Source organism: Etheostoma cragini, chromosome 1 (assembly GCF_013103735.1).
Source record: "Etheostoma cragini isolate CJK2018 chromosome 1, CSU_Ecrag_1.0, whole genome shotgun sequence".
Taxonomy (NCBI): Eukaryota; Metazoa; Chordata; class Actinopteri; order Perciformes; family Percidae; genus Etheostoma; species Etheostoma cragini.
Window position 1 is genome coordinate 10,794,739 of NC_048407.1, and position 26,913 is coordinate 10,821,651.

The window sequence follows — 26,913 nt, forward strand, 5'->3', positions numbered from 1 at the left end:
GGCCCTTTATCCCCCACTGGATTCAAGAAGCTACAATGCTGTCAAGTAGCTGAACACCCACTAGATGAATTCCAGATGCTTGGAGTTGAGAAACTGGGGCAACTATGGTGAAATATCTGAGACGTTTAACACATGTCTTGTTGGAGCCAGACTCACAGTGCAAGTCTTTGACAGTAGCAGCTGACTGTAACACGCACGCACGCACGCACGCACGTTAGTGAACAAACCTTCCAATTACCAAAATTAGGAATATCCTTAACATTTAGCTCTGTGTTACCATGCTACCACTAAACCACAAAAAAAGAGTTAAAACATATGAAGCTGCTGCTCTATGAAGTCTGGATAATCACCAAATGTAGCGCTTTAACTCACTGGCCAAACACTGCATTGACAAAATAGCTTTTATAATAATAATAGCTTTTTTGATTGCTTAATTTCGCCACAACTTCTTACTGCCAATCCCTTAACTATGAAGGAGCAATATAGTTCGGCAGGGCAGTTTTGATTTGTTGAGAAATGAGGAGGCCCATACCATGTATGTATGTTCAGGTAAAGTGAAGAGCTTTAGCAACATGTAATCTAAACACCGTTTTTCACAGCAGCTCAGTGTTGTTAATCAGGTCTGTATGTGAACACAATCCCAGTAGTTCTACAGCAGAAACTTTTGTGTCACGTGTATTAGACAAGATGAACATAATGACGTGTCTGCGCTCAGGTCAGGATATGGTAACAATTGAACTGAGGTGGTCACTGTTTAACAATGCAGTCTCATAAATTGTCAATGTAATTAAACTAGGATAAGCACAAGCTTAAAAAGACCAATTGTTTTATAAACATCACTACTTTATGTGTGAAGTTACAGATTCAAGTTGATGTTCATGTGTATATATCTATCTATCTATATCTAGATATAGATTTATCTATCTATAGCTCTATATCTATCTCTAGATCTATCTATCTGTATGTATATATATATATATATATATATATATATATATATATATATATATATATATATATATATATATATATATATATATATATATATATATAATGAATGTACTGAACACATTATAACAAGCACAGAAAAGTAGAGTGCACATTCACCAACACAATAATTTATCCCAATTAGTTCCACTTAATGACGTAGGGTTACAAAGATGGTTTTGGATTGCTGCTTGGAGAAAAAAGTGGGAGCAGTGCAGCATGCAACATGCACTATGTCAGGTAGTTCCCTTGGCCTCTGTTCCCCCTCTTATGCATGTTCATGACAAGTAATTAAATTATATGAACAAAGTCAGCCAGGGAGAGTGTTTGCTCCAGAGTGAAAGGTGCCGTTATTTGAAAATGATCCTCCGGTACAACAGGGACAACCAAACAAGTAGTCTATCTTTTTATCCGTTACCAATGCCTTTTGTGACCTTTACAAGGAAGTTTAAAAAAAACTGTGGGCAAAAATAACCTTTATAATTAATAACACATACACACACACACACACACACACACACACACACACTTTAAGTAAGAGAGCTGTGTAGTCATTTTAAGCATGTGTGGCACTCACTCTAGGAAGCGGGTGATATATTGGCGACTGCAGCGTGACCACCTGGGCAGTGAGGTGCTGTACAGGAGCTGTGGAGACATGACGAAAGGTTGTTTCCCAATGGGTTCACAGTCATTACCGTTGCCATCATGTTGAATCCCAAAGCTGTGACATAGAAGCACATCCCACAGAGAGGGAAAATTAAAGTCAGCGAGTTGAACAGGTAACATGTACTTCAGGGTTAAGCTACAACAACTACATGTCTGTCTGCATGCACAGTACATGCTTAGATTACCACATGTTAGATGCTTAGATTACAACATGCTTAGATTATAACATGTATCTATTTTGCTGTGGGTGCACAGCAGTGACAGATTGGGTAGCGGATCTGTAGTTCGAATGAACTGGACATTGTAATGTAATGGACAATTCCGCTTCCAACCTTTAAGGGGACCGAAGCGGGAAAAGTTCTTAAGTAGCGGTGATATGAAACTTGCAGTTGTGTTTTGGGGTTAAAGTTTTGTTTCCCAGACTAAAAAACACTGCTTTACTCTCTGAAGCTCTGTTAGCAGCTGCTCAGCTGGCTCCTGCGTATGTATGAAAATAGATCCTGTTTCATAAATCAGGAATTGGGTCTAATTATGAGAATGTAACAAAGCTATGTATATTTTATCTAAGATATGTATGCACAATTGCACTTTTAAAAAGCTAAATAACAACTGTGACTTCACTGTTGGAGCTTCAGTGTATTCACCAGGGACTGCTTGGTATTCACAGTGAACTCCTGTCAATTCAGGACTTGTTTGTGCATTCAACGCAAAACAGCCCGACCATATAGCCAGGACTAGCTGCCAGCCATTCACACATAAATTGGACAACAAAGTAAGGGAGTTAAAAAAAAGGTACTTTAGGCATAGCCGGAACACAAAATTCAAAATGAACAAATACAACGAAGCTATGAAGCTCACATTGTTTTCATTGGGTTTTTTTTAAGCAGAATTAGTTTGAATAGAATATGATTATAATTGCAAACTTCATGTAGAATTGGTGAATTGATTGATGGAGTATTGGAGGCACTGTGTGCAGAGCCTGATGTAAGACAAAAGTCCCACACCACTGTATGTGCCTAGTAGAGTTGGGCGGTATCAAACCTCCTCCCTATTTTACGGTATTACCGTGACTTATTAAAAATTATGACATAAGGCTCAGACGGCGTCACCAAACGGTTTGTTGGCTTGTGCCGACACCGTTCAGAAACTGAATACCTAAAACTAATACTGAAACACCTCTCCTTTTTCAGTAGGTTGGAACCAGAAATGCTGCCGAACTGCAGAAGTCGTGCATGACTTGCCAATAATGGGTTTCCATGGGTACAACCCATGCAGAAATGGTACATTTCTAGTGCACATCATATACTTTCATAATCAAAAAATAATCAAATACTCTGATCGGTTATATAAAATGTATTTCCTTAGGGACGGTTAAAAAACATTTGCTCTAGCTGTTTTGAAGATTCCCTTTGGAACATTGCTATTGTTTGATGCATTGTTTTTCATTCCTTTCTGAGAAAGCCTGTGTTTATTTTTTGTTTAAATGCATTCCTTTAATTAAGTCATTTGAGGGAAAATGAGCAAGATAGCGTCAGCCTAATTAGTTGTTATAGTAGTTTTAAGTGACAGCCAACAGTCAATTCAGACAGAAAAAAGGTCAACTAGATAGGAGAGGCCTGCTTTTATCCACGTCTATTTAAAAATCAAGGAACTATTTATCATAAATATGGCTACGAATTTCAAGTGGCTTATCTGTAAACTGCATATGTGGCATGTACAAACAGAAAGCTTGAGAGTGAACAGCCAATTGCATTTCGGTTACCTAATCTGATTTAAAGAAAACATGACAAGATACTGATATTTTCCTGCTGATTATTTGACAATGAGAACATGAGACAGAATGTTAGAATGTGTGGGTTTACTGTATGTGTGTGTATTGAAAGCTTACTTGTGTCCCAGCTCGTGAGCTACAGTGAAGGCCAATGGGAGGCCCGTGTCCTCACTGATGCTGCAACTGCGATGCGACTGGCACATCCCCGCCACATGAGACAGACCCAGCGTCTCACATGGCATGTTGATGGCTGCACAGATGTCCTTCCTGTGAAAATTTTGTGTGGTGTGTTGGTAAGATGTTGGGTGATTCGGACGGCAACATGAAAGATCACACATTGGAAAATTATGTATATATTTTTTTACTTAAATACATTCTGCTTCAGTCTGTTGCACTCTGGAAAGAACATTTATGATACATGATTTATAACATTTTTCTCTAAGTAGTTCAGATTTCAAATAAAAAGTAATAGCCCTATCATGTATCAAGGAGCTACAATTGATCCAATATTTCATTTGAATTGATAGATATGTTTTGGGCAATAATTTACATGATACTATAACATGTAAATGGAATACGAACTACGAAATGGGGCAGAGTTAATAAAGTTGCATGTTTTGTGTTGTAAATATGGGTTTAAAGATAGTTTTTTTAAGCTAGGGACGAGTGCTATTGTATTTTTAAGGAAATAAAAGAGTGGTTAACAAGGTAAAACAGGTGAAATTAAAAATGATCTTTTTACAAAAAACTTTGTTTTTTTATAATTTTCAGAGAAAAAAGGTCTATTTGTGCCCATATTCGAGCTGCCGCCTCATACTGAAACAGGTTTGTGATCCGCTTTCGAAGAAGTCAAATCAGATTTTGCCCACATTGTGATTGTTTTTCAAGGATTTAAAGGGTACAAGTTGGTTGCTGGATAACACACAAATGATGGTTTGAAAAACGAGACATTCAAACTGGCAGCTTTTCAGTGAACGCATGAGAAAGAAAGCCTTGTCAGTAAGAGGTGGATGGTGATTATTGTTGTTCATCACCTGTACTCATTTTTTTATTTTTTCCTTTTATTGTACCTGCAGTTCATCTATTGAGGCACTTCGGATTGAATTATTATTCTGTTAACTTTTAATAACGACAGTGTACTACAGCTGGGGGTGTGACAACTGTTAAATATCAAATAAAAAAGATTACAATATATGATTGTTTGTGTTACAGATGCATGCAACTTTGATTTGTTTCTCTGTCCACTTGATTAGTAAATCGATAATTGCTTTAGGATGAAATTATATAAAACGATTATGAATTGACTCTCTTGGGAGATTATGTGCGGTTGAGAAAGAAAGATTTTATTTACCGGGTGAGCAGAACTGCTACATCATGGTGCAGCGGGTCTTCCTCTCCTTTCATATTGAGTTTCTTTTGCCACTTACAGAAGCTGTTCAAGCTGTTGTCAGCATGGTGTGTAATCTTTAAGTCATCCTGTTTTCCACATATCACGTTGGGACAAAGGGAAGAAAACATAAGGTTAGAAAGTAGAGTACCGTATGTTTACATGATGGGTTGTTACCAGTGCACAACAAAGACAAAAGTACAGCCTCTATCTGATGGACCATCACACTGTATGTCACTGTGTTTCCCATTTGTACACATGATGATCAGGATAAGTGGTGATGCACATAAACATTTCTTTTTTTTCGCCTGATTTGTCGTAGTCATAGCAATTTACTCATTTGTTATACTTTGGCTTGGTTTATGATTCTTCATTCACATCTATAGGAGACGTTCTATCTGTTGATAATTGGTTTATGCCAAAGATGTAGAAGCAGAAATATATATTGAACTAGAGTAACCTTAGTATCTGGAACAAACTGCTGCTACTCTCAGTTCTTTTAAATCAAGGCTGAAAACTTTTCTTTTTGATGTTGCCTTACTTTAAATGATGTTCATTTCTTTAATGTTTAATTTCTTATACTGCACTGTAACATTTATTCATGTTTTGTATCTGTTTTTATTTGTAACTGTTTCTTCAGTTTAGTTGAGTTTTTACTGTTTTTGTGTAAAGAAATTTGAATAGCCCTGTTGCTGTGCTGTGCTATACAAATAAAGCTGCCTTGCCTTAGTATAGTCATTAGAAATGTTATGCAAGCAGAAAGCTGGTCATATACATGTTTCAATCATAAAACACTTGCTTGATAGAGAACTGGCATTCAGGTTCCTTTGACTTTCAGAAGTAGTTTTACGGACAATTATTTTTATCTCCAAATAAAATGTTCATCTACAATGTTTTAAATGACACCATAAAACCCTAAAATGAGTATGGCACAGACTTCAACATCCAAAACATCAAAAGGTAATGAAAATGCTGATAAAAAATGTAGAACAAAAATAATTGCAGTTCAAAAGTTACGTATACTTATAAGTAAACTGCCAACTCAACTAATGACTCAACATGTTTTTACCTCATCTTGCTCCAGTAGGATGAGTCGAACGACCACAATGTTTATTGCGTTTCCAATACTGGCATCTCGGAACAGACCCGCCACCTGAAAAGAAAAGACTGCATTACATATGTGGACGTCACATGATTCCTACCTACTATGGTGCAGGGTAGATCCAAACAAAACTGATAAGACAAGTTATACAATAAATAGGCTGTTGATATATGATGATTGGAATAATAACCATAGGCTATAATTAAGCTTTTTATAAAGCAAGCTAGCAGGCTGATGCTAGGAGTCTTATGTGGTCAAAACTTTTGTAATCTTTTGTTATGAAACAAGAACACTCATCTGATCTTAAAATAAAGTTGTTATGTCTTAAATGACAGAATATCCTATTAACGATCATGTCAGAACTTTTAGTCCAATTATTGGACTAGAGAATAATAAGACTTTTGTCATCAAGGTTAATGCATTAAAACAGCATTTAAAAATGTGATCAAAAAGAAAATTGAAAGAAATTGTCAGTAATTTCAGTAACATCTTTCCCTGTGCTTGGATATTTTAATTTCTTCCATGCATTCATTCCTTTTATGCATCAATGTAAAAGTAGCACTGAGTTATTCAGAGGAATCCCTTTATTGGCGGATGTAAACAGCAAACAGCGCTTTGGCATCTGGCCTTTTAACAATCCAACCTCTTAAAATCCAAGTTTTTAAAACCATTTATTCCACATGCTTTTACTTAAGTATTAAATGTCTAAAAGCCTAGACCAACTAAGGGCTAACAATCAAAAAAAATTTAGCTTGTAATTATACCAATTTAAAACCATGTACATTTTAGTAGTTATACACTACAATAATGTCAACACATTAGGCAATTAACCTTTTAGTCAGTTTAGTGCAAGTCCCTGCAGCTTTGAGTTTCTTTGTGCTCAGCTAACATTAAAGGGGTAAAACTAGCACCCTAAATCCTAAACTACTTTCTTATTTTAAGACAAGATGGTTTTCTTGGATGGTTTTGTCATTGGAAAAACTGTAAATGGAGTGTGAAAGTCAAGTGCATTTAAATAAGCCTTTGACAGTGACTCTAAAAAGGCGTGTGGGTGAGTTGAGGTGGCGTGTGGGTGAGCGCTGCTGTAAAAAAGTCGGGAGGCAGCATGGAGTTTATTAGTGGAGAACAGGCAGGATCAAGGTCAATGTGTTGAGAAACAAGAAGTAAGAAATGTAAAACACAGGTCTGAGGTGAAAGGAACTCACACTGATCAGATACAAGAACAAGAGCATCATTATCAACGAGCTCAACAAAGAATTCCTCACAGAACAACACCAAACCTTCGCGGTCTCATTATATTCTGCAGGAAATAAGGTATTGGTTGTGGATATCAGCAATATATTGCTTTGATTCCAGAGCACTTATTTAGTATGTTGGATTATATTCAACTACAACGCATTTGTCCACAACACAATGTTGTACTAAGACTGACAGTAATGAGCCTCTGACCCCAACCCTGTTTGACAAAGTTAAGTTAAAATAATATTAACTCAAAACAAAGCTGAAAATGGGAACTGAAGCAAACAACTACACAGATAAGAAACATATAAATAAATTACTACAAAAGGTGTTGATGCTAGAAAAAGGAAGGTGTCAGTATTCTTCAAACTAAAAAGCTTTTAAGATTGTTAGACAGCGTCTGAAACTCCAGCCTTCACACACACACACACACACACACACACAAACACACACCTTTTCAATTTTCACCTTGCCTTCGAGTATAAACACTTTTGCCTTTAGACGTGTTCACACAACAACATGTCCAACATAATAGTTCAATTCAAGCCTACCTTAATCCAGGCTACAGAAATGTATGGAAGTTTATCTCTATTCATCACAATACTAACTACATGTCACATCTAAATTGCCTGGATTATGCTGCCATGCAATATTGGTTGTTTAAAGAATAGTTTAGAAAGTTTTAAATAGGTGGATCCATAGATATATGTATGATCCTGGATTATAGCAAAGGGTGACTGTCCATATACTATAGTCACAACATCCCCTGTTTGACCTTTGTCACATATTATAGGATGAAGGATGTGTGCTATGGTATCATCTGTGGGTTGGAATGGTGAACAAGCTGTAAAATGTTCACTATTCTAGGAAGAGGAAAGCAGATGTAATCCTTGACCGGTCGTTCAAAGCATTTCATCACCATATAGGTGAGTGGGAGTCATTAAGACAGGCTGGTCTTGTTTTCTTGGAGACAGGAATGATGGTGGACGTTTTGAAGCACGTGGATATGACTGACTCTTTGAATACCATTGTGAACACTGATGCTGGGTCAGCACACAGTCCAGATGAAGCTGACATAGTACTGTAATGTTATGAAGTGCGACAAACTCAAATGTACAGTCAAGAAACTGCAACAGATTGATGCCATGGAGCAGGAGGGAGCAACTTATTACGCATATACTGTACAGTATAACATATGCTTATAAATAACCGCTTAAGTCTGATAACAGTTAAGTTGTGTTTTAGAAGCAACACTCAAAACCTCTACACACTAAAACCTGTAGAAGTTGTGTAACCGAGGCACTTTAGACAGAACAGCTCTGACACACAAATGACTTAAGAGGTTTTGTCTCTCGTAGAACCGCTCAATCATATCTTGTTGCTGAATCAGCTTTGCTACAAATGGAAACAGTGATAAGATGTTAAATCTGCTTTCAGTCTATCTTTGCAATGTTTCTCGATTGTTTATATTGTGACTAAAAATAGAGCTACAGCTATTTAAAGCAACAATGTGCTGTTGATTTGACATGTTTCCTCTCAAGCCACATGTGTTGTGGTGGGGGCGGAAGGAGGACCCAAACGCAGTGTACCAGGTAGGAAGGCAACAGGGGTTTATTGGGGAAAACAAGGCAGCAACAGATTCCAAAAACATAAAAACACAAGGAGCCAGGGAAAAACCAAAAACCGAAGCACAAGGGCTGGAAACTCACAGGGGAAGGTAAACAGGCAAAAATATCACGGGGAAGTCTTACTAGAGCTGGAACGGGGAAGAGGTGACGACACGCTGGAGAACAAAAGGATCTAACAAGAGGCAAAGGAAACACTGGGGTTAAATACATGAGGTAACGAGGTAATTGGGATCAGATGAGACAACAGGTGAATCACGTTAGGGCAGGGCTGGACAATCAGACAAACAAAGTAAAGCTAGACTATACAAGACAGGACAAGACAGGAAACTGACTACCAAAATAAAGCAGAATGCACAACAAACACACAGGGAACATAAGAAAGAATCTAAGACACCAGACCAGGGACAAAGTCGGGACAAAAACCCAGGGAAGGCCAAACAGGAAAAATACCCCAACAAAAACCCCAAACCATAACAACATGCTGCACACTTACACCCAGTCAAGTGTAGATAGTGCTTTTTGAATTTCTACTGCGTCTTTTTTGTCCATGAGATCTGATTGTTTGTTAACAAATGGCTGTAATACTCCAAAGAAAATACAATAAATAACCAAAAGATAGCCTTGTGAAAGTAATTTGGAAGCTATTTATGTGAAAGGGCTTCCATTTTTTTCTGCTGAGATTGACAATTCTGGCTTTGACATGTGTGTAAATCATAAAGCTGAGGGCAGACAGTCCAGCAGAACCCAAAAATATGAACCTCTTGTGACGTTCAAAACTTCAAGACGCCTTCTGGGACAATAATAATAATAATAATAATAATAATAATAATAATACATTTTATTTATATAGAGCTTTACATTGTACTCAAAGGGACTTTACAGTAAAACCTGCACATATATCACATTGTGATGAGACAATGGAGCAGCTGGTGGCTTAGTAAGATGAGCCATTACTTATTGTTTGGGTGAGAGGTTGTTTCCCTTGATGCTGTGCAAGATTGTTTTCACAAATATGAATTGTTTGGGGCTTTAAAGCTCAAAGCTGGAGTGTAGAAGACAGGCTCCAAAAAAAAAAAAACTCAAGAGAGGATGTGGGAAATGCTGGCCGCTTCCTCCATGTATTATTGTCTGTTAATCCCCAGGCTTCTACGTCATTGAATTCTCTTTCCTGCTATCCTGTCCCCGTATCGCTTTCAGTAGCTGCGGTCAGACCAGGCATGACTATTTCGGAAAACCCCACTTTTACTATGTGCTAATCAATAACAGACAAGGAGTCTGTTTGTTTAACCCCTAACTAGGAGGTAGTAAACACATAGATTGTCAAAGGCTGGATGAGAAGTGTTTAATCCATCTATTGTGTTCCCCGACACAAGCATGGAAAAACTGAAACAAAATCTGGTCTCAAAAAGCCGGGTCATCCAAAACCATCTGCGAAAATGTTCAAACATCCTGTAACCATGCATTCAAAGCTGCTAATAATTACAAAACTTAACAGCTTATTGCAGGTTATACATTTTTATTGATTCGTAATATCATATTATTATAGCACTATTTTGCATGATATGGCCTAATTGTATGTGATTGTATTGTAATTGTATTGATTGTAATGTAATAATTGTATTGTATGCAAGTATTGACAAGATAGAAAACCTGAAGTCTAAAGTTTTACAAAGGAACAGGAGTTAGGAGAAGACACTAATGAACAACATTTCCAAAATCATTGTCGGTGATTACACTTTTGGAAATCACACATTCAAGCATGTGTATCGTCTTTGTTGCACTAAACCTTTGTTGCATTTTTTAATCATTGTTGTGTGCGACGTGCAGTTTTCCTGTATTCCATTGAGCTCTCTCGGTCAATATAGAAACAGGCTTTTGAAAAATACGTGCTAAACCACGGCACAGGCTGCAACTTTTATTGAACACTTTGAAATTGCTTGGAAACACGCTTAATGTTGGACGAGAAGGTCTAAAGTATTATTGATGCTCAACAAGAAAGCGCATCTTATAAAAACATGACACGTTGAATTTGAATGCATTGAAATGTTAACATGTTATTGTTACTTACAATGTTCATTACAGCGAGGACGTAGCTTTCCACAGCTTTGCTCCCGTGGTGCTCCACCATTTTAGTGTCGGCCACCACCAGTGTTTCCACCCACTTCTCTTTGCTGACGGAGCGTTGACGAATTCTTCTCCTTCTTCTCTGCTGGCGGTGTTCCCACCGCGCCCGCTGTTTCTCTATGTCTTCAAAACTTTGATGGGAATCTGGATGTCGGAGACAGAAATAGGCATTAAAAACTTTGTAACTGCGGCACAGTGCATGTTAACAGGAGCACACCAGTTATGGCTTTTAAAGTGTAAATGTTTTTTGTTGAACGAAATCCTGCTTATGTCATCTCTGTATTTATTGTTCTCCCGCTCCTTATTAAAATATGAAGCTAATACAGTAGGTGTAGTATAAATGTTTAAATGACAAATTAAAAAATGGAATCAATTTATCTTAAAATTGTGTTTTTCCTTTTGAAGAAAGGACATAACCAGAAACAACATTTCATCGTTATAGCCAACAACAGTTTCATGGAAAGAATATTGGAATACTATGCAATATTGCTAAAAACTGTAAACACTTATGTGTAGCTTTAAGATATTTTTCATGAAGCCTCTTTGACCTACCTGTGAGCGATTAAGTGGGTGCTGTGCCTTGTTATTTGTTAATCTTATCTATTAATGATAAGGATTTGTTTTTATTGTAACAGTACATTGTTCTTTAGCTAGGGGAAGGCAATACAGAGGGGTTATCAGACCAGGGTGGGCAATACTGGAATTAAGTATGATATGTTCACAAATGTGATAAAGTTACTTGATATGTTTGGTATTTAGTCGGTATTTACTCATTATGTATTCATATTCAATTGGAAGAGACAAAAGCAGGACATTTTGATTAGGTTACCTGTAAAAAACTGTGTATTCTATCCCTTTATTTATGAATCTATATCCTGTACCAAAAGTAATTGCACTGAAACGTCCTTTATTTTCTCTACTTTCTTTTGTTTTATGATTCACATCTGTATCGGTCTCCTGCTCTCCATGGTAGTACATTTTCTTTCAGGGTCAGTAAATGAGGCTCGTTCAGAATTCCTAAGTAGCTGATTAATCAGCTATACTAAACTTCCGTGTTTTTTATACTTCTGACCTCTGCAGACTATTAGCCGTGGACAGACTCAAAAGAGAGACGAGAACATTTTCATCCACCATTGGCTTCATTATTGTCATTCAGAGCTCAGTGTGTGTAATCAGGACAATTAGAAGAATATATTAATTGATTTTCACATTTTCAATTTCAAGGAACAAAAAGTTTTAAATATTGTTAAACTTATTAATAGTGTCACTTTAAAGGTTGCCTGAATGCGTGCGTGCGTGTGCGTGTGTGTGTGTGTGTGTGCACATGTTTGTGTGTGGGGGGGTACTTTTGACTCCACAGGTACTGTTGGGAGCTTGTTTGCGCTGTACGACAGGACTCCAGGAGGGAGGGGGGGCATGGCGTTTGTAGATGGCATGGGCTTGTGGTGCCGAGGTGTCACTGCTCGACTTCTCCAGAGGCTGAATGAAAAACTCTTCATCGGACAACTTGAACAGTCCTGTCTGAAAAAAAAAAATGGATGTAGGTCAGTTCTCGTCATAGCTTGACACTAACCCATTTACAAAAAATAGCTTAATATTTCAACAGTACTTCGAAGCAAAACAATGTACTTTGTGTATTTAATTGGGTTTTGTAGCTCTGTAACAAGATGAAAACATCACCTTACAGTAGAGCTGCAACGTAGATGGAAAGGAGTTTAACCTTACAACTATGCTGATAATCAATGCATAATGAATGGTCATTATTTCAAGCAAACTCATCTCATCTCATCTCATCTCATCATGCCAGTGCTTCACAGTTTTAACCTTCAAGTAAAAAGAAATGTCTTTTACTTTGAGGCAGGTAGTGTTGAGTTCCTATTAGCGGGGTTGACAAAGCTTTGGTAAGTATTAAAGTAGGAAGTTATGTTCGTTTTGTTTTAACTCAAATTAAGAGCTGTAATTGTGGCAGTACAAAAAAGTCAAAAAGACTCAGTAAGCTTACAGGGAAAATAAAGAGTCTGATGTCTTAGATTTGCTGTAGACACCCAGGGTGCAACGGGGGCAGAAGACAGATCACATGTCACAAAAATTACTGCGCCCTAAACCATGCTGGCACCGTGCCAAAACCAAATTCCAGTACCCCCAGTCCTTTTTTCCCTCTTGCCCGATATTTAATACCTGTCAACCTTCTGCTCTTACAACTCTCCTTCAGCTGTCACCGAGTCACAGGGTCCCACTGAGGGAAGACATGGGGGACGTCACGTTGTGCATCATACCGTACAAGACACAAAACTAAAGCAGCATTATTCTTCTCTTGTTTTAGTAAATGCACCCATGACTCTGAACATGCTGACAACCATTATCAGCACTGACTGGACGCAGTGGAACCCAGGTCAAATTAAGTCAAACCATGTGCAGTAGTTTTTATATCACACTCATTTGTACACGTGGCATTTGTAATTTTCCATAAAAGCAAAATAGCAATCTAATCTGTGTTTTTAAATCACTATTTACTCCAGATAATTCATCCTATCAGCATTAATGAACAGGGAAAAGAGAAAAAAAAAATTCTGTCATAATGTAATCACACAATCCTAGGGAATATACATTGCTCTAATGTGTGTGTGTGTGTGTGTGTGTATATATTCTTTAGACTGAGTTCCTGTATGTAACAACCTCCACAGCACTGTAAGAGAGGGTCTTGCGAGTTCACACAGAAATTCGGGATGGGAGAAAAACATGCTCTGGTTTATTGGCATATCTTTTAACCAATGACACTCATCTTGGACGGTGCCTAGCACCGATGGGAACATCGGAGCCACTGCAAAATAGCCTTGGGAAGGAAATTCTTTTGGTAAAACGTATGTATGTTCAAAGGATGTTTTAGTCGTGCAACTATACACTCAGACTGGATCGATAGTCTAGCTAGCTGTTTTGATTTACTCTGCATAGATCTGAGGAGCAGGTAACCATAGTCTTCAGAAATCTCAGGAGTGGAACGTCATGGACTTAGACTACTCTTTAAATAATGGACATCCATGCTTGTTTGATTGTGAGTATACTAATTAAGTTGTCTCTGCATGTCACCACCAAAACCTCTGCAACATGTATTCTAACAGTGACTCACTGACATTGGCATTCCACTGTTTCAAGTAATACATTCTGATGGAAAAACACAGAAAGGGTGTATTTCTGTTTCTTAGAGAAATGTAACACCTCAACAAGACAAGACAAAATCATTTTCAGAAACAATATTTCAAGGAAAACAGAAGTATATCCTGAAGTGTCTCATCATCCAGTGTAACACTGAGGGCTGACCAGGCTCCATCCCCAGGTTCTCAGCAGCCTCATGACCTTTTTCACATTTCAACAGCACCTTATCTAGACATTCTGGTGCCTTCGGGCTGAAGATCTGGATCCAATCGCCACAAAAATTGGCCTTTAAGGGGCGGCCTCTAGTTCACCCATTAAGAGCGTTTGCCCCATGTTGGCTGAGTCCTGCAGCGGTGCGGGATTCAAATCCGACCTGCTGCCCTTTGCTGCGTGTCCTCCCCCCATCACTCTCCCCCTATCCAATTTATGGACCATCACTATAATAAAGGGGAAAAACCCCAAAAGAAAATCGGCTTTTAAGAAAAAGTATAAGAAATAACAAGAGAGATCACATATAACACCAATCCTATCCTCACTTGGCTGGTTTTCTAATAAATGTCTTATTACTTGTAAAATAATTGGTACTACATTTGAGAGCCATGCATAACTTAACTCCCCAATATATCACTGACATACTCCACCATTATATGACAATGGGGCTCTTAGATCATCTGAACTAAAGTTACTGGATTTCCCTCGCACCCACTAAAAAAGTCCTTTTAATTTCTTGTATTTTGTAATAGTTTTAGATATAGAAGATGTATCTGTGAAAGGTGATGAACCAGGGGTGCCTAGACTTTTGCAGGCCACTGTATGTGCATTTTTGGACAACAAAGAGATGTTGTACGTCCCCAACAGGATGTCAGATATGAGCTCTCTGGTGAATGATCGTCTCGTGTGGTACTTTCAGGATAAAGTGACAGCAAATATAACAAAAACCTATTTTATAAAAGTTACCTACTGAACCTTTAATGACAGTTAGGAAGAAAATAGTACAGTCAGAAAGTAGTTCTTTGATTAGTGTGATGCTTCTGCCTTAGTGCAACTACAGGAACATTAATTGGCGTAAAATTACTGATGTTTTAAACTATGGAGTTTGAATAGTTATAATCTGAACACTTAGTGCCTTTTGTCAAAATACACAAAGTGCCCCCACTTAAGATGACGGATAACAGGTTTCTTTTCAAATGAAAGTTACATTTAATAATAAAAAAAAAAAACTCATTAGGACTTCAAAGATGATGGAGATCAGCACTCATGCTTTAGCTACTTTTTCATGCAAATGCATTTCTTCAGCTTTATGAACAAAGGGTGCAGACAGAAACGACAAATAAATATTTTCAGTAAAATTCTCCACTAAGACACAAAGAAACCAAAAGCAATTTAAAAAGCATCGGCAGGCCTCTCTCTCGTCGTCTCTCATCAGTATTCATGTCTCCTTCACAAACACATGAATGCAAAATAGATTAATCACAGACTAACACTAATGCTTATACATGATCACATTCAAGTTTGCCAAAATGCTTTCGGTAATCGTCAGGACAATAATCCTTAATGTAAAGACAAAGCAATCACGGAGTCATTTAGGGCCAAACAGAAGGATGGCCGTAACTGGCCATGTCAGTCACCTGACCTCAATTCAGCTGATTATGCGTTTCACTCTCTGTAGAAAACTGAAGGCAAAAAGCCACAAAACAAGCAAGGAGTGAAGCTGGCTGCTGTACAGGCCGGTGAGACCACTCCAATGTGGATGCCATGTGTCTGTTGATGTGTGTGAGCTGTAGACTTCAAAAAGTGAACGTCTGCAAAGGTTTAAAAAAAAAGAAAATCCTCTCTCATGATATCAAGAGGAAAACTGTCTCAATGTGCTTTTCTGTTTTGGGTTCTTAGTCTTTCAGCTCCATTATGAGAATGATGATACATGCTATATATAAATATTCACAATTAATTATTAAAAATGAATGCATTTATGGTTAGTATTTGTGTGTGTCCAAAATTAATTTTAGTCTTCTCTAAAACTGGGTAAAAAATGATGATGAAGTGTGGATAAGTGCTTATCTTTTTGAGTGTGTTTGCCAATGCTGGATTTCCTTGCATTTTACAGCATGGCGCCCAAATTATATTAATCATTCGCCACCAGATTGTAATATAAGGCAAACCGCAACACTATGCCGATAAAAAGGATCCAGCAAGTGCTGCATTGAAGAGGAAGTCCTGGCAGGTTTGTGTGGCTTTGCCATGGCAATCAGCTGAACAGTAGAAAACCAAAAAGAGAAAAGCATCTTGTACCAAAAGTGAGTTATGCCAAACCATGCAGTGGAAATGAGGAATAAGAGACTACTTGATTAAAAGGTTCCCTGTGAGGTTTTTGGCTTCTGGTAAAGAGTCATGATATGCAGCACTGTGTCAGCAAAGACGGGAGGAGACTGCAAACAAGAAAACATGAATATAAACAAAAATAGGCTTTGCGAAAGTTTTGTAAGGACATGTAGTCAAAACGTCTGTTAGACCTCAAAAGATACACTCGATGATTTTAGGTGAGAAACATTGAATATTAATGTAACATTTGTTTACAGGAAACCTCCACAGAGCATCTCTTGTTCAGCAAAACCTTAGAGCTGGCAAGACGTGTGATCTGTGAGACTCTAACTGCAGATCAGCTTCTCAGAAGCAGGTTTTGTTTTGAGATGTGTGTGCACAACAGAAGGATGCAGAGAGCAAACCCATGAGGTCATTGATACTACCGTTGGAGCAAATGCTTTGTGAGAAGTTCACAAACCAAGGTCAGACCCAAGTAAGCTAACAGGAAGAATATACGTCTGTTATAAGAGTGGTGAGCAGAGGACCATCTCTGTACACATAACCTAAAGCAGATGGGATATAGCAGCAAAAGGCTGTGTGTAGTTCTGACAGCGTGACTGTACAGTGGGCTACGGATGACCAAAAAACACATGGATCCAAACATCAAAAATTCAAGTTGTGTCTACATGACTATGCTTTTCAGTTCCACAAAGGGAGCTTCTTCAAGTGAATCAGAATCCTATTTACTGTTTTGGAGAAAGGTGTTGACAAATGGTGACAAAGAATTCACCATCAAGGAATTATGACTAACTTTCTTTAGGTAATGGTTACTTACTGTGGATGAGTCAGTCTGCAATCAATACAATTTCCACTCAAAGCGAAATGAAATGTTCTATTATGTTCTATTTTCAAAAATCTCTATCATTTCTGGATGTGTCAACAACCATTATAAAGAAAGCGAGCATGGGAAATATTTAAGGCAGCCACCTTGAAGGGGAGAGCCACATTTACACATTAAAGTCTGTTTACGGACATCGAGGAGTTCTACTTCTTACCTGAAAGAAGTCATATAAAGCTTGTTGGGTAATCTGACGAATTGCAACGTCGGTCAGGGCTGAAGACTACAAGTCTTGTGGAGTTAAAAAAAGAAAAGAAAGCTTAGACGCCTGCTCCTCATCTCATGATAACATGAAACTAGCTGCTTGATGCTACATTTGCCACTACTAGCATAACACAGCTGCATTTATTGTGAGTCCAGTTGCATTGTGGGTAATGTAGACACAATGTTTTGACAAGGAAGAAGAATGTGTGGAACAAAAATAAAAGGATATATCTGGTTCTGCCGAAGGGATTTTTTCTGCTGATTTTGTTTTCTTCTGATCTTTTTTGTTGTGGGTCTGACAGTGTTATAGGACTGCAAAACTAAAATGGTGAGAAACTTTAAATGCTTGTGGTTTATAATTTGTTGTGATAATAGACGAATCAATCAATCTCTGTAATAATCACATTAACCACATTGATTTGCCAATTCACAGAGAGTAAGGAGAGATGGTCAGTGTCATTTTTTTCGTGCTAGAAAGAAATATCTTTGATAGTCGCGGACCAGAACTCAAATGGAGCAATTTTACTGCGGCATTCTGTCATCTTCTAAAAAACAGTCTGTTGTCAGTTTAAAATCTCTGAATGCACTGATTGTCACGGACATCTCCTCTAGCAGTTTCAAAATTCTTTCCTTTGTGAGCACATATCTACAATCACGGAGGCAGAGCACAACATGAATGGCTGGCTGCGTTCTGCCCATACATTTGTCTTTAAATCTAAGTGAGCGGATGGTGGCTTAGAGTTGGATTCCTGCTGTGATCTTGCAAAGGCATCGAGAGAATGTCACTTTGTTCTTCAACCTCAACAGTTACACGTAAATAAATATATAGAAAAATGCAATGAAAATTGCAGTGAATGTTTACTGCAAAGCCTAAAGGTGTTTTTCCATGTGTGTGTATGTGTGTGCGTATACAGTGTACGCTCCCCAGCTTGCAAACATGATGTTTCAGTGCGGGGAAAAGACTGTGATTTTGACAACTGGTCAGACTGTTTACATCTTCTGGCCTGAGTAAAGCACTTAAGTTCCAAGTCTGAATAGGGCATCACTTCAGACACATCTATGTTTTGTAGAAAATCCATCTAGGCTGTGTAGCTGTCTAAATGACTCTTAAGTTGTCAGATAAGGACTGAAAATCCATTTGCAACATTTTGATAGAACTTTCTTATAACACACACTTAACTCAGATCTGAATACTGCCCTGTGTTGCAGCTGACACCTCTATGTTTAACAAATGCATTTTGGATTCAACTTCCAATGGATGTCAAGCTTTTAAAGTTACTCACCAGTCCATCACAGGTACTTATGGCTGCGCTTCCTTTACCAACGGCCTCGTCCCACACTTCACCCAAGAAATGGCACTGGGAGGATCCACGTGGATGAATCTGTGCCCCATCCAGGCCACCATACCTCCTCTCCGTCAGGAAGCCCGGAGCCAGCAGATATGGGTTGGGGGTGAGGTTAAAGTGCAAGCTGTGACCGCCGTGCAACAACTGGTAGAAGACTCGATCTACGTCCGCTGGTCCCTCTGAGGCTTCCCGGCGCTTTACACGGCGAGCATGGTGAGACAGGAAGTTGGACAGGAAGTGACCTCTGGCATCCACTCTAGTAGGGTGAACCACTTCATAATGAGGCAGATCCTGCAGAGATTGTTCTGTCAGAGTGGTGGGAAGAGACGTTGGGTTAATAAATCATGGGAAAGAGGAGGGTATTTAAATAATTAAAGGACTGTAAAGCTGTAAACAAAACTGGGGAACGTCTAAACAAACCCATATGGGTATCTCATCTGTCAATTTTATGTTTGAATCCAGCTGCAGTGTATACAAGGCCTGGTAAAAAGGAACACTGAATTAGAGTCTAGCCTCCTGTGACTTTCTACTCTCATGAGCAGCAGGTTTGATAAAGTTGGTGAAATGCATTCCTCTGATAAAAATGATATTCCTTCATTTCCTGTGACTTGATTTGAAGTAGCTGACTAAGCAGAATGACAGGCATTGTTGAAGATGTCTTTTCTGAGCCTTCAGAAGAGAGATTACAAGCATTACATGCATTCAAATGTCTCCAGCCTTTTATTAGAATAAGTGTGCGTGTGGCCAGGTTGGGTCAGTGGTAGAGCGGGCGCACATGTCCTCAGAGGTTAGTGCCTCGACACAGAGGTCCAGGGTTCGAGTCCGACTTGTGAAAATTTCCTGCATGTCTTCCACCTTTTTCAGCTAACTGTCCTGACAAAAATTAAAAGCGGAAAAGCCTCAAAAAATAATAAGTGTTTGTCATATGACTTCATAAAGCAGCAACAAGCTTGGCTATAAGTCTTAAAAATAAAAAAGTGACGTTGTTGGCGGCCCCATTGTGGAGGAGTTTGTTCCAAATAAATGGAACATGAAAAAGTGTAGAAATAGTTTGGACATAAAATGTTTTCTTCAACAAATCAATGTTAAGATGAAAGATTTGTAAAAGGAAGAAAGCAACAACAGCTGGCAACAATTCAATTTCAATGCAATATGCTTTATAGTGTCAAATCTGAACAGAAGTTATCTCGGGACACTTTTCACATCGTGCACACACACAGAGAAACCACACTATAATTTACAGAGAAGCAACATTCCCCCAACACAACAAAGTTATTTTACCGAGTACAAAAGGGAGCTGGAAATTGCTACTATAATAAAAACAATTTCATGCATTTCATCATAACAAATACGATATCATATAGTAATAAATGTTATCGCAACACTACCCTGCAAAATTCCCAAGGCACAAAGACCTGAAACCTTATAATGCAATCATTGGCTCAATGTCAGTCAAAAGAGATGGGCAGAATGCAAATAATGATTTCCAGCGTTGTGAGTAGGTAAAGCGAGGTCTCTCTCTGTTCAGCCTCGCATCGGATTATCTACACAAATATTTCCATGTATTAATCAGTGCAGAAAGATCTGAGATAGAAATTTTAACAACCAGCTGCTTGAAATGTCTCTCTATACAAAGAGCAAAGAAAACAGCCACATTTTCTAAGGCCACTTAATTTGTATTCACTTTTATTCCTAAATGCCTACAGTAAGTTATGTCAGCTACTATTTTGCACAATCAACATTCAACTAAGACCATTCATGGGAAAAAATTACATTTATTGCAAATATCATGGCAGCTATCAGTTATTCAGCATAGCTGTCATTCATTGTGTGTCTTAAGATGAAAATCTGTTTGTTGTTTAGAGCTATGTGACCTTGTTTAGAGCTATGTGACCTTGATGGGGAGAGGGGGGGGGGGGGTATGCTGTCTGATCCCATGGGTGAGGATTCTTTTAATGTAAGGTATTTTATAACACACAACCAAGGTTGTCTCCATCTGTAATTATTCCATGTAGCATCTTTATTAACAAAAAAACTCCCAAGATGTTAATTATAAATTCAAGAGGCTTTCATTACTTTCACACAGCAGCTGTGCCCTCCACTGCAGATCTACAAGCACAAAAATAAATGATCCTTATCCATTGCCATCCGAAATCCATCATACGTGCAAACATAAGACACTGTTATACATTACAAAAAAAAACACCCATGAGTAGCAAGATGTGGAGGAGGTAGTTCTCAATGTGGGGTCTGGGACCACCAGGTGTCTTTACGTGGCTGGCAGGAGGTCCTCAGAAATAATGAGTAACACTGATCAGGATCCTGTTCATGCACTCTAAATCCTAATTAGCGGGCATGCTTAGTGAGAAGATGACTGCAGCGACAGCAGGCAACACAGCAAACTTATTTCACCAAGTTGAGCACATAGAGAGATCTAAATGATGACAGGTTTGGTTGTCAGGTGGCTGTTTCCTCTCCCCACTTTCACTAATGTTACTATAATGGATTGAATTATGTATATCCGTAAGAAATAATACATTAAAAAGGCCTCTGCATGACATGGTATCAAGAGGAAAAATGTGTCAATGTACTTTTCTGTTTTGGATTCTTGGTAACTTTGGGATCCCTGTGCCAACATGTTTCATCAGAAATCAATACAGGTCCACAGTGTAATATTACTTAGTCTTCTTACTTACTCTCTCAAGGGTCGCAGCTGATTTACACAGACTGACACAAGAGTGCATCCAGACTCCTAGTTCTGCTTTTACCTGCAATCTCAGGAGAGCTGTAACTTTAAACATCCAAACCACAAACTAAAGGCATGACTGAGAGGATGAACGTGCAGGGAGTGGATGCGGGGGAGTGTTTCTGTCAAGACAGGAGCGGATTGATTCTCTGATTTGATCATATCTACTCGGTCTGACATCGAATGCACTTTCCGAAGTAGAAAGGATTCCAGCTCCATTATGAGAATGATGATGCGTGCTGTAGATGGGCTACCCAAAGAGAAATTCTGTATCCTGACCCTCATGGCAGATGCTTTCCTACATGGGGCTTAAACCTCTGATGATTCAATGGAAAGGAGGTCTCTCCACCTACCAGACTAGGCTGCAAAACCCTGGGTATAATTGCTATGGTCAGCCCAAAACTTTGTAAACACAAGTCACAGCTGGCCGCCCCTGCACAGCTGGGCAGATTCTGGACTCAATTAAAATGCGCTCTGAAACAAATGTGCACAACTACAGCAGCCACAATGCCAGAGGACGTGGCGATATCACGAATCCAAGTTTTCAGGCTCACTAACCTGGTTCATGTGATAATCCCAATGATTTGCCGTTTTCCAGGACCGTCAGAAGCGCGATGAAGAGGTGAATGGAGGAGACTCCTTGTCCAAAGGCGTGAAACCCGCGGCGCAAACGGGTCATTTTGTCAGGATGGTAGCTTATGTTTTAGAAACATTGAATGCCTTTCTAATACCGAGTTGATTTTCAATTCAAATTATTTCCATCTAGGCTGGATGCTCTTTTGGCTTTGTTGCGAACATGCACTCAAACTGTGACAGTCCCAACAAACTTTTCCAATTTAGGCCTAAACATCGTCTGCTTCCACGGGCTGTTTTTGATGCATTCTCAGTCTTTTTGACTTGTTTGTATGTCGGTGGTAATGTTTTCTTGGGGGTAGCTGTCCCTTCTGTCCTCCATCAGTCTCCGACCAGCAGCCAGTGACAGCTTTAAAAGTTTTCTGCAAACTTTCGCAGAGCCACCCCCACAGATGGGTGGACTTAAGACAATGGGCTATGTTTCAGCAGGACTGGAAGCGTAAAGGGGAAAGCTATGAAATCCGATATAGGCTGGTGCTTCGATCCAATTGGCAGAACGTTGCTTCCACAACTGAGGTTATTCGGGTTTTCATTGGGTCACACGAGGACCACTTTGGGTAGGCCTATTGTTGCGTTCACTTGGATTCAGAGAATGATGACAGGTCAGAGGCTTCAGTCGGAGCAAAGTTACAAAACCTCCGTAAAGTGGTGAAGGAAACGGTTTGTGAGCCTCTTTGAAGTTGTGTAAATACAACGTCTTACGCTTCAGTGGGATACAATCTGTAATGAAAAGAATCCGCATGGTTAACTCTGCATCGTTTTACTTTGTTGGTCTTCATCTCTTTAAGCTTCGCGCACCCTCTAGCGGAAGAATCAGTGATACTATGGACCACTGCTGCAGGGATAATACTTCACGTTTTTAGATGCTGTAGTCTACACCAACCCTGATAGTATGATACACTACTCTAATACTATTTATTATAAACGTAAAAGCATTTTTGATGGAGCACTGGTGCCTTTTAACGCATAGGCCCTACATGTATAGGTTAGGCTTAGGCTTCAAAGACGGAGGAGGGTATAATGTTATTTTTTAAGTCTTAATTCCTGTATTTTAGTTGCATTTATTTGGTGAAATATTGTCATTTCTCCATCGGACTGTGCATTTGAAGCATTGTACAGGCCTAATGAGCTGGCGTGCTGTCACTGGAGACCAATTACTGCTGGATTTGGGGTGCTTTTCCCCACGTTTCTATCACTGTAATTGTCTGCCTCTCTGTCACGTCTTGTGACGAGTCTTGCCACCAATCGTGACTCAGCAGATGAGCGAAACACCTGTATAAAAGAAGTCTGCTCCCAGTAGCATGGGGATTGTGTTGGGTTTCTGTTTAACCTGTGCGCGCAGCAGAACGCCTGGTGTGAGTCCAGGTCCTTAACTTTAAACATGGATGACATATTTAATTACAGCAGAGCGCTGAACCGAAGTTCACCTGGCGATGAGAAATTTAGTTACGAAGACATCGATGTGAGCGCGGACAGCACCCCCATCCTGAGGATATTCATCTCCGTGGTGTACTCTGTAGTGTGCGCGGTGGGTTTGGTGGGGAATCTGCTTGTGTTTTTCCTCATGAGGGTACGACAAGGTCGCAAGAAGTCCACCATCAATTCTTTCATCATCAACTTGGCAGTGACGGACTTCCAGTTCGTGCTCACTCTGCCCTTCTGGGCCGTGGACACCGCGCTGGACTTCAGCTGGCCGTTTGGAGACGCCATGTGCAAAATCATCCTCTCGGTCACCGTGATGAACATGTACGCCAGCGTGTTTTTTCTCACTGCCATGAGTGTGACCCGCTACCTATCTGTCGCCTCGGCCCTGAAGAAAACAGCGTCCAGGAGGTCACGGTGCGTAAAGTGTGTGTGCGCGGTGCTGTGGGTGGCGGCCACGGTGGCCACAGCTCCGACAACTTTCTTCTCCACCGTGACTGTGATCGCTGGTGAAAAACTCTGCCTCCTCAAGTTTCCTGATGGGCACGACTGGCTCGCCCTCTACCACATCCAGAAAATATTGATAGCTTTCATCATCCCTATGTTCATCGTCTGCGTTAACTATCTGATGCTCCTGCGCTTCGTAAAACGGAGAAGCATGGACAGTAGCAACTCTAAACGGAGGTCTAGAGTCACCAAATCTGTCGCTATAGTGGTTTTGTCTTTCTTCTTCTGCTGGATGCCAAATCATGCCATCACCTTCTGGGGTGTCTTAGTCAAATTTAACGCAGTCGACTGGGATAAGTCATATTACATGGTGCACACGTATGTGTTCCCGGTCACTGTGTGCTTGGCGCACGCAAACAGCTGCTTGAACCCAGTCCTTTACTGCCTGATGAGGCCAGAGATTAGGAAGCATCTCAGCAGTCTGATTTGGAGAATCTCCACTACTTCCTCTAAGAAGGTCTGCGCGACGCGCTCTTTAACGCAAGGAGAAACCCAGGAACTCGTGCATCTCCAGATTATGGACAATGAAGAGTACACGCTGTCCATCGTAGACCGTAAAGGTGTACCAAGCTCCAAAAAGATGCCATACACCCGATAACTCAGTCTGGTAAAATAAATTCCCCAATGCAGCTGATTGTCCACCTGTAACTGCCATGACTCGTGCGTAATCATCATCCTTTATGATATGAACTTAGTGTAAAGTATTTCCTTTATTCAACTGTCACAAGATCACTTATAATTCCACTGATGAATACGCGTGTGTGCATTTCTTTTTTCACGACATGCAATTTTTATTTTACGATGAACACAGTCATCCAACAGATGACACACTATCCCTTGTTTAAACACGCCATCTCCTCCCAACACAGAAACAATAGAGGTCAACGTGCATATAGAGTGGCTTACGTATTTGTGTACATATCATCCTATTGCCAAGGAAGACTGACAATCCAAAAAAAGGAATTAATACTAATTATAAAAATCCAAAGCCGAGCATATCTTTAACATTTTTTTTTCTTTTCTTCTCCTTTTAAATGCAGCTGCATGCATCTTATTTTTGCTCCTTGTGATATTACTACTGTTAAGAAATGTGTGCCTTTACTTGGCAAGGAAGACTGACAATAACCACGGCACCAGAGAGAGGGGGAGAGTGGGTTGGACAAACGTCTGGAGAGCGGAATCAAACCGGAGACATGGCGGAATAACGGGACTCGGCAAAACAAACAAGGGATTATATTATGAAGGACCTTATGGATTCTGAGGTCAAAACAGAATCACAAGGCTGCAATGTTTTCAAGCCTGTCTGTAGATCAACTGCCTTTTTCATCTGAAGTAGTTAGTAGGTGGTTGATTTCAAGTGGCCATAGATTTCACTTAACTTCTAATCCACTAGGAGGCACCCTCAGTTCTCTAATAGACATGTATAGATAGCCTATATTCTGCATTGTGCACATAAACATTTGATGGTCAAACCTGAAACTTCAAAGCTGTGTTCAACCACTAATGTACAAAAAAGAGTGTATATATACCACAGCCTGTTGTATATTTTCTATTTCATATTATTTTTTACACTCAATATTTCTGCCACATCATTAATGTCTATAAATGTGGACATTTTTTTTAGATTGTCAGGTGCATTCCTAAAGCTCTTTCCTTTGGCTTTCAACAATTAAATAAACTTTTCTCTTTCCGAAGTGTCATGCATGCATTCTTTAGTTTGACGCTTGAGCATAAAGTGCACAACATAAGCGGGAGAATATGTCACACCTGCAGATAACAGCAAATTGAGATTGAGAAATTCTACATGCATTTATGCAGTGTTAGACTTGTTGATGAAATACAGCAGCTCCAGACTCTCTTTCCTCATATGCAGTCTATACTAATATTAATCTTTGATTCATATTCAGCACCAGCTCAGTTCACACACATGGGCTGTTTCAGGTAAACTAGGGGAGAAGTTAACAGTGGCTGCAGCTGTCACTTGGCATATTCAACAAACACATAGCAGGAGAGCCCGGAGCTGAGGGAGTCTCCTGCAGGCAGCTGAGTCTGCTGCTGCCATCTTTGTGTGCTAATGAGTGTCTGCCCCTGTGTGTCTTTTCTCCTCATTGTGTCCTGAGGCCTCATTGTTTGTGTGGCCTGTGATGGTGTACAGTGATGACCGCAACGTGTCCAAACCGCAGACCTTTCCCTAAAGCAACACCTGTTTGAAATCTGTAAGTACTATAAACGTCAGTTCACACGTACTGTCTTAAATCAAGTCAATGTTATTTATGTAACCCTAAATCCCAACGTTTCTCAAAGGGCTTCACAATCTGCACAGCATACAATGCCCTATATCCTTACAATTTATTCTGTAGTTCCATATCTAATAATATATATATATTAATATATATATATATATATATTAAACCAAATATAATCATAAATAAACTTCGGCTGAGAGGTGTGAATACCTTGAGTTATCATTGTAAAAAAAAACTGTGCTTTGGCAATAGATTAATTTATGCAGGCTACACCAGGAGGATTATGCTCAGATGTTTTATGTCAACATTTGAAGAGTTTGAAAAGTGTGCACACCTATGTAATATACATGCACATGTATAACCTTTATCAGAACAAACACTGAGAGAATTATCATTACTCTACTTTTACAAATATATTTCAGTAAATTGTTCACGCTAATGAGTGGGCAGGCATGCTGACATCCAATCAGTGCACAGCAGGTTTTGTATCCTGAGTCTCCTTTGATTATTCCCCAAGGGTTTTATTTTGCTTTGCCCATGGTCACTGTGCAGA

The 26,913-nt window shown here is 39.4% G+C and overlaps 2 protein-coding genes across 2 annotated transcripts in view; one reads left to right on the forward strand and one right to left on the reverse strand.

Annotated features, from left to right (window-relative positions):
- The window catches only part of LOC117949919 (A disintegrin and metalloproteinase with thrombospondin motifs 7), a 68,141-nt gene extending 45,196 nt beyond the window's left edge, over positions 1-22,945 (reverse strand). The window contains exons 1-8 of the mRNA XM_034880522.1: positions 22,111-22,945; positions 18,744-19,111; positions 12,251-12,425; positions 10,849-11,048; positions 5,881-5,964; positions 4,776-4,900; positions 3,542-3,691; positions 1,565-1,708 (exon numbers count right to left, since the gene is read on the reverse strand). Of these exons, the coding sequence (XP_034736413.1) occupies positions 1,565-1,708; positions 3,542-3,691; positions 4,776-4,900; positions 5,881-5,964; positions 10,849-11,048; positions 12,251-12,425; positions 18,744-19,111; positions 22,111-22,231 (1,367 nt within the window). The 5' untranslated portion in view covers positions 22,232-22,945. The remainder of the gene's footprint in view (positions 1-1,564; positions 1,709-3,541; positions 3,692-4,775; positions 4,901-5,880; positions 5,965-10,848; positions 11,049-12,250; positions 12,426-18,743; positions 19,112-22,110) is intronic.
- A 545-nt stretch (positions 22,946-23,490) lies between these two features.
- On the forward strand, positions 23,491-24,928 carry rxfp3.3a2 (relaxin family peptide receptor 3.3a2). The gene has a single exon (XM_034881265.1). It carries the CDS (start codon positions 23,567-23,569, stop codon positions 24,710-24,712), a length of 1,146 nt encoding a protein of 381 aa, XP_034737156.1. The 5' UTR covers positions 23,491-23,566; the 3' UTR covers positions 24,713-24,928.
- Positions 24,929-26,913: the final 1,985 nt, after the last annotated feature.

What these genes read in the sequence shown, in the direction of transcription:
- rxfp3.3a2 (XM_034881265.1), top strand. Translation starts at nt 23,567, where the DNA reads ATGGATGACATATTTAATTACAGCAGAGCGCTGAACCGAAGTTCACCT.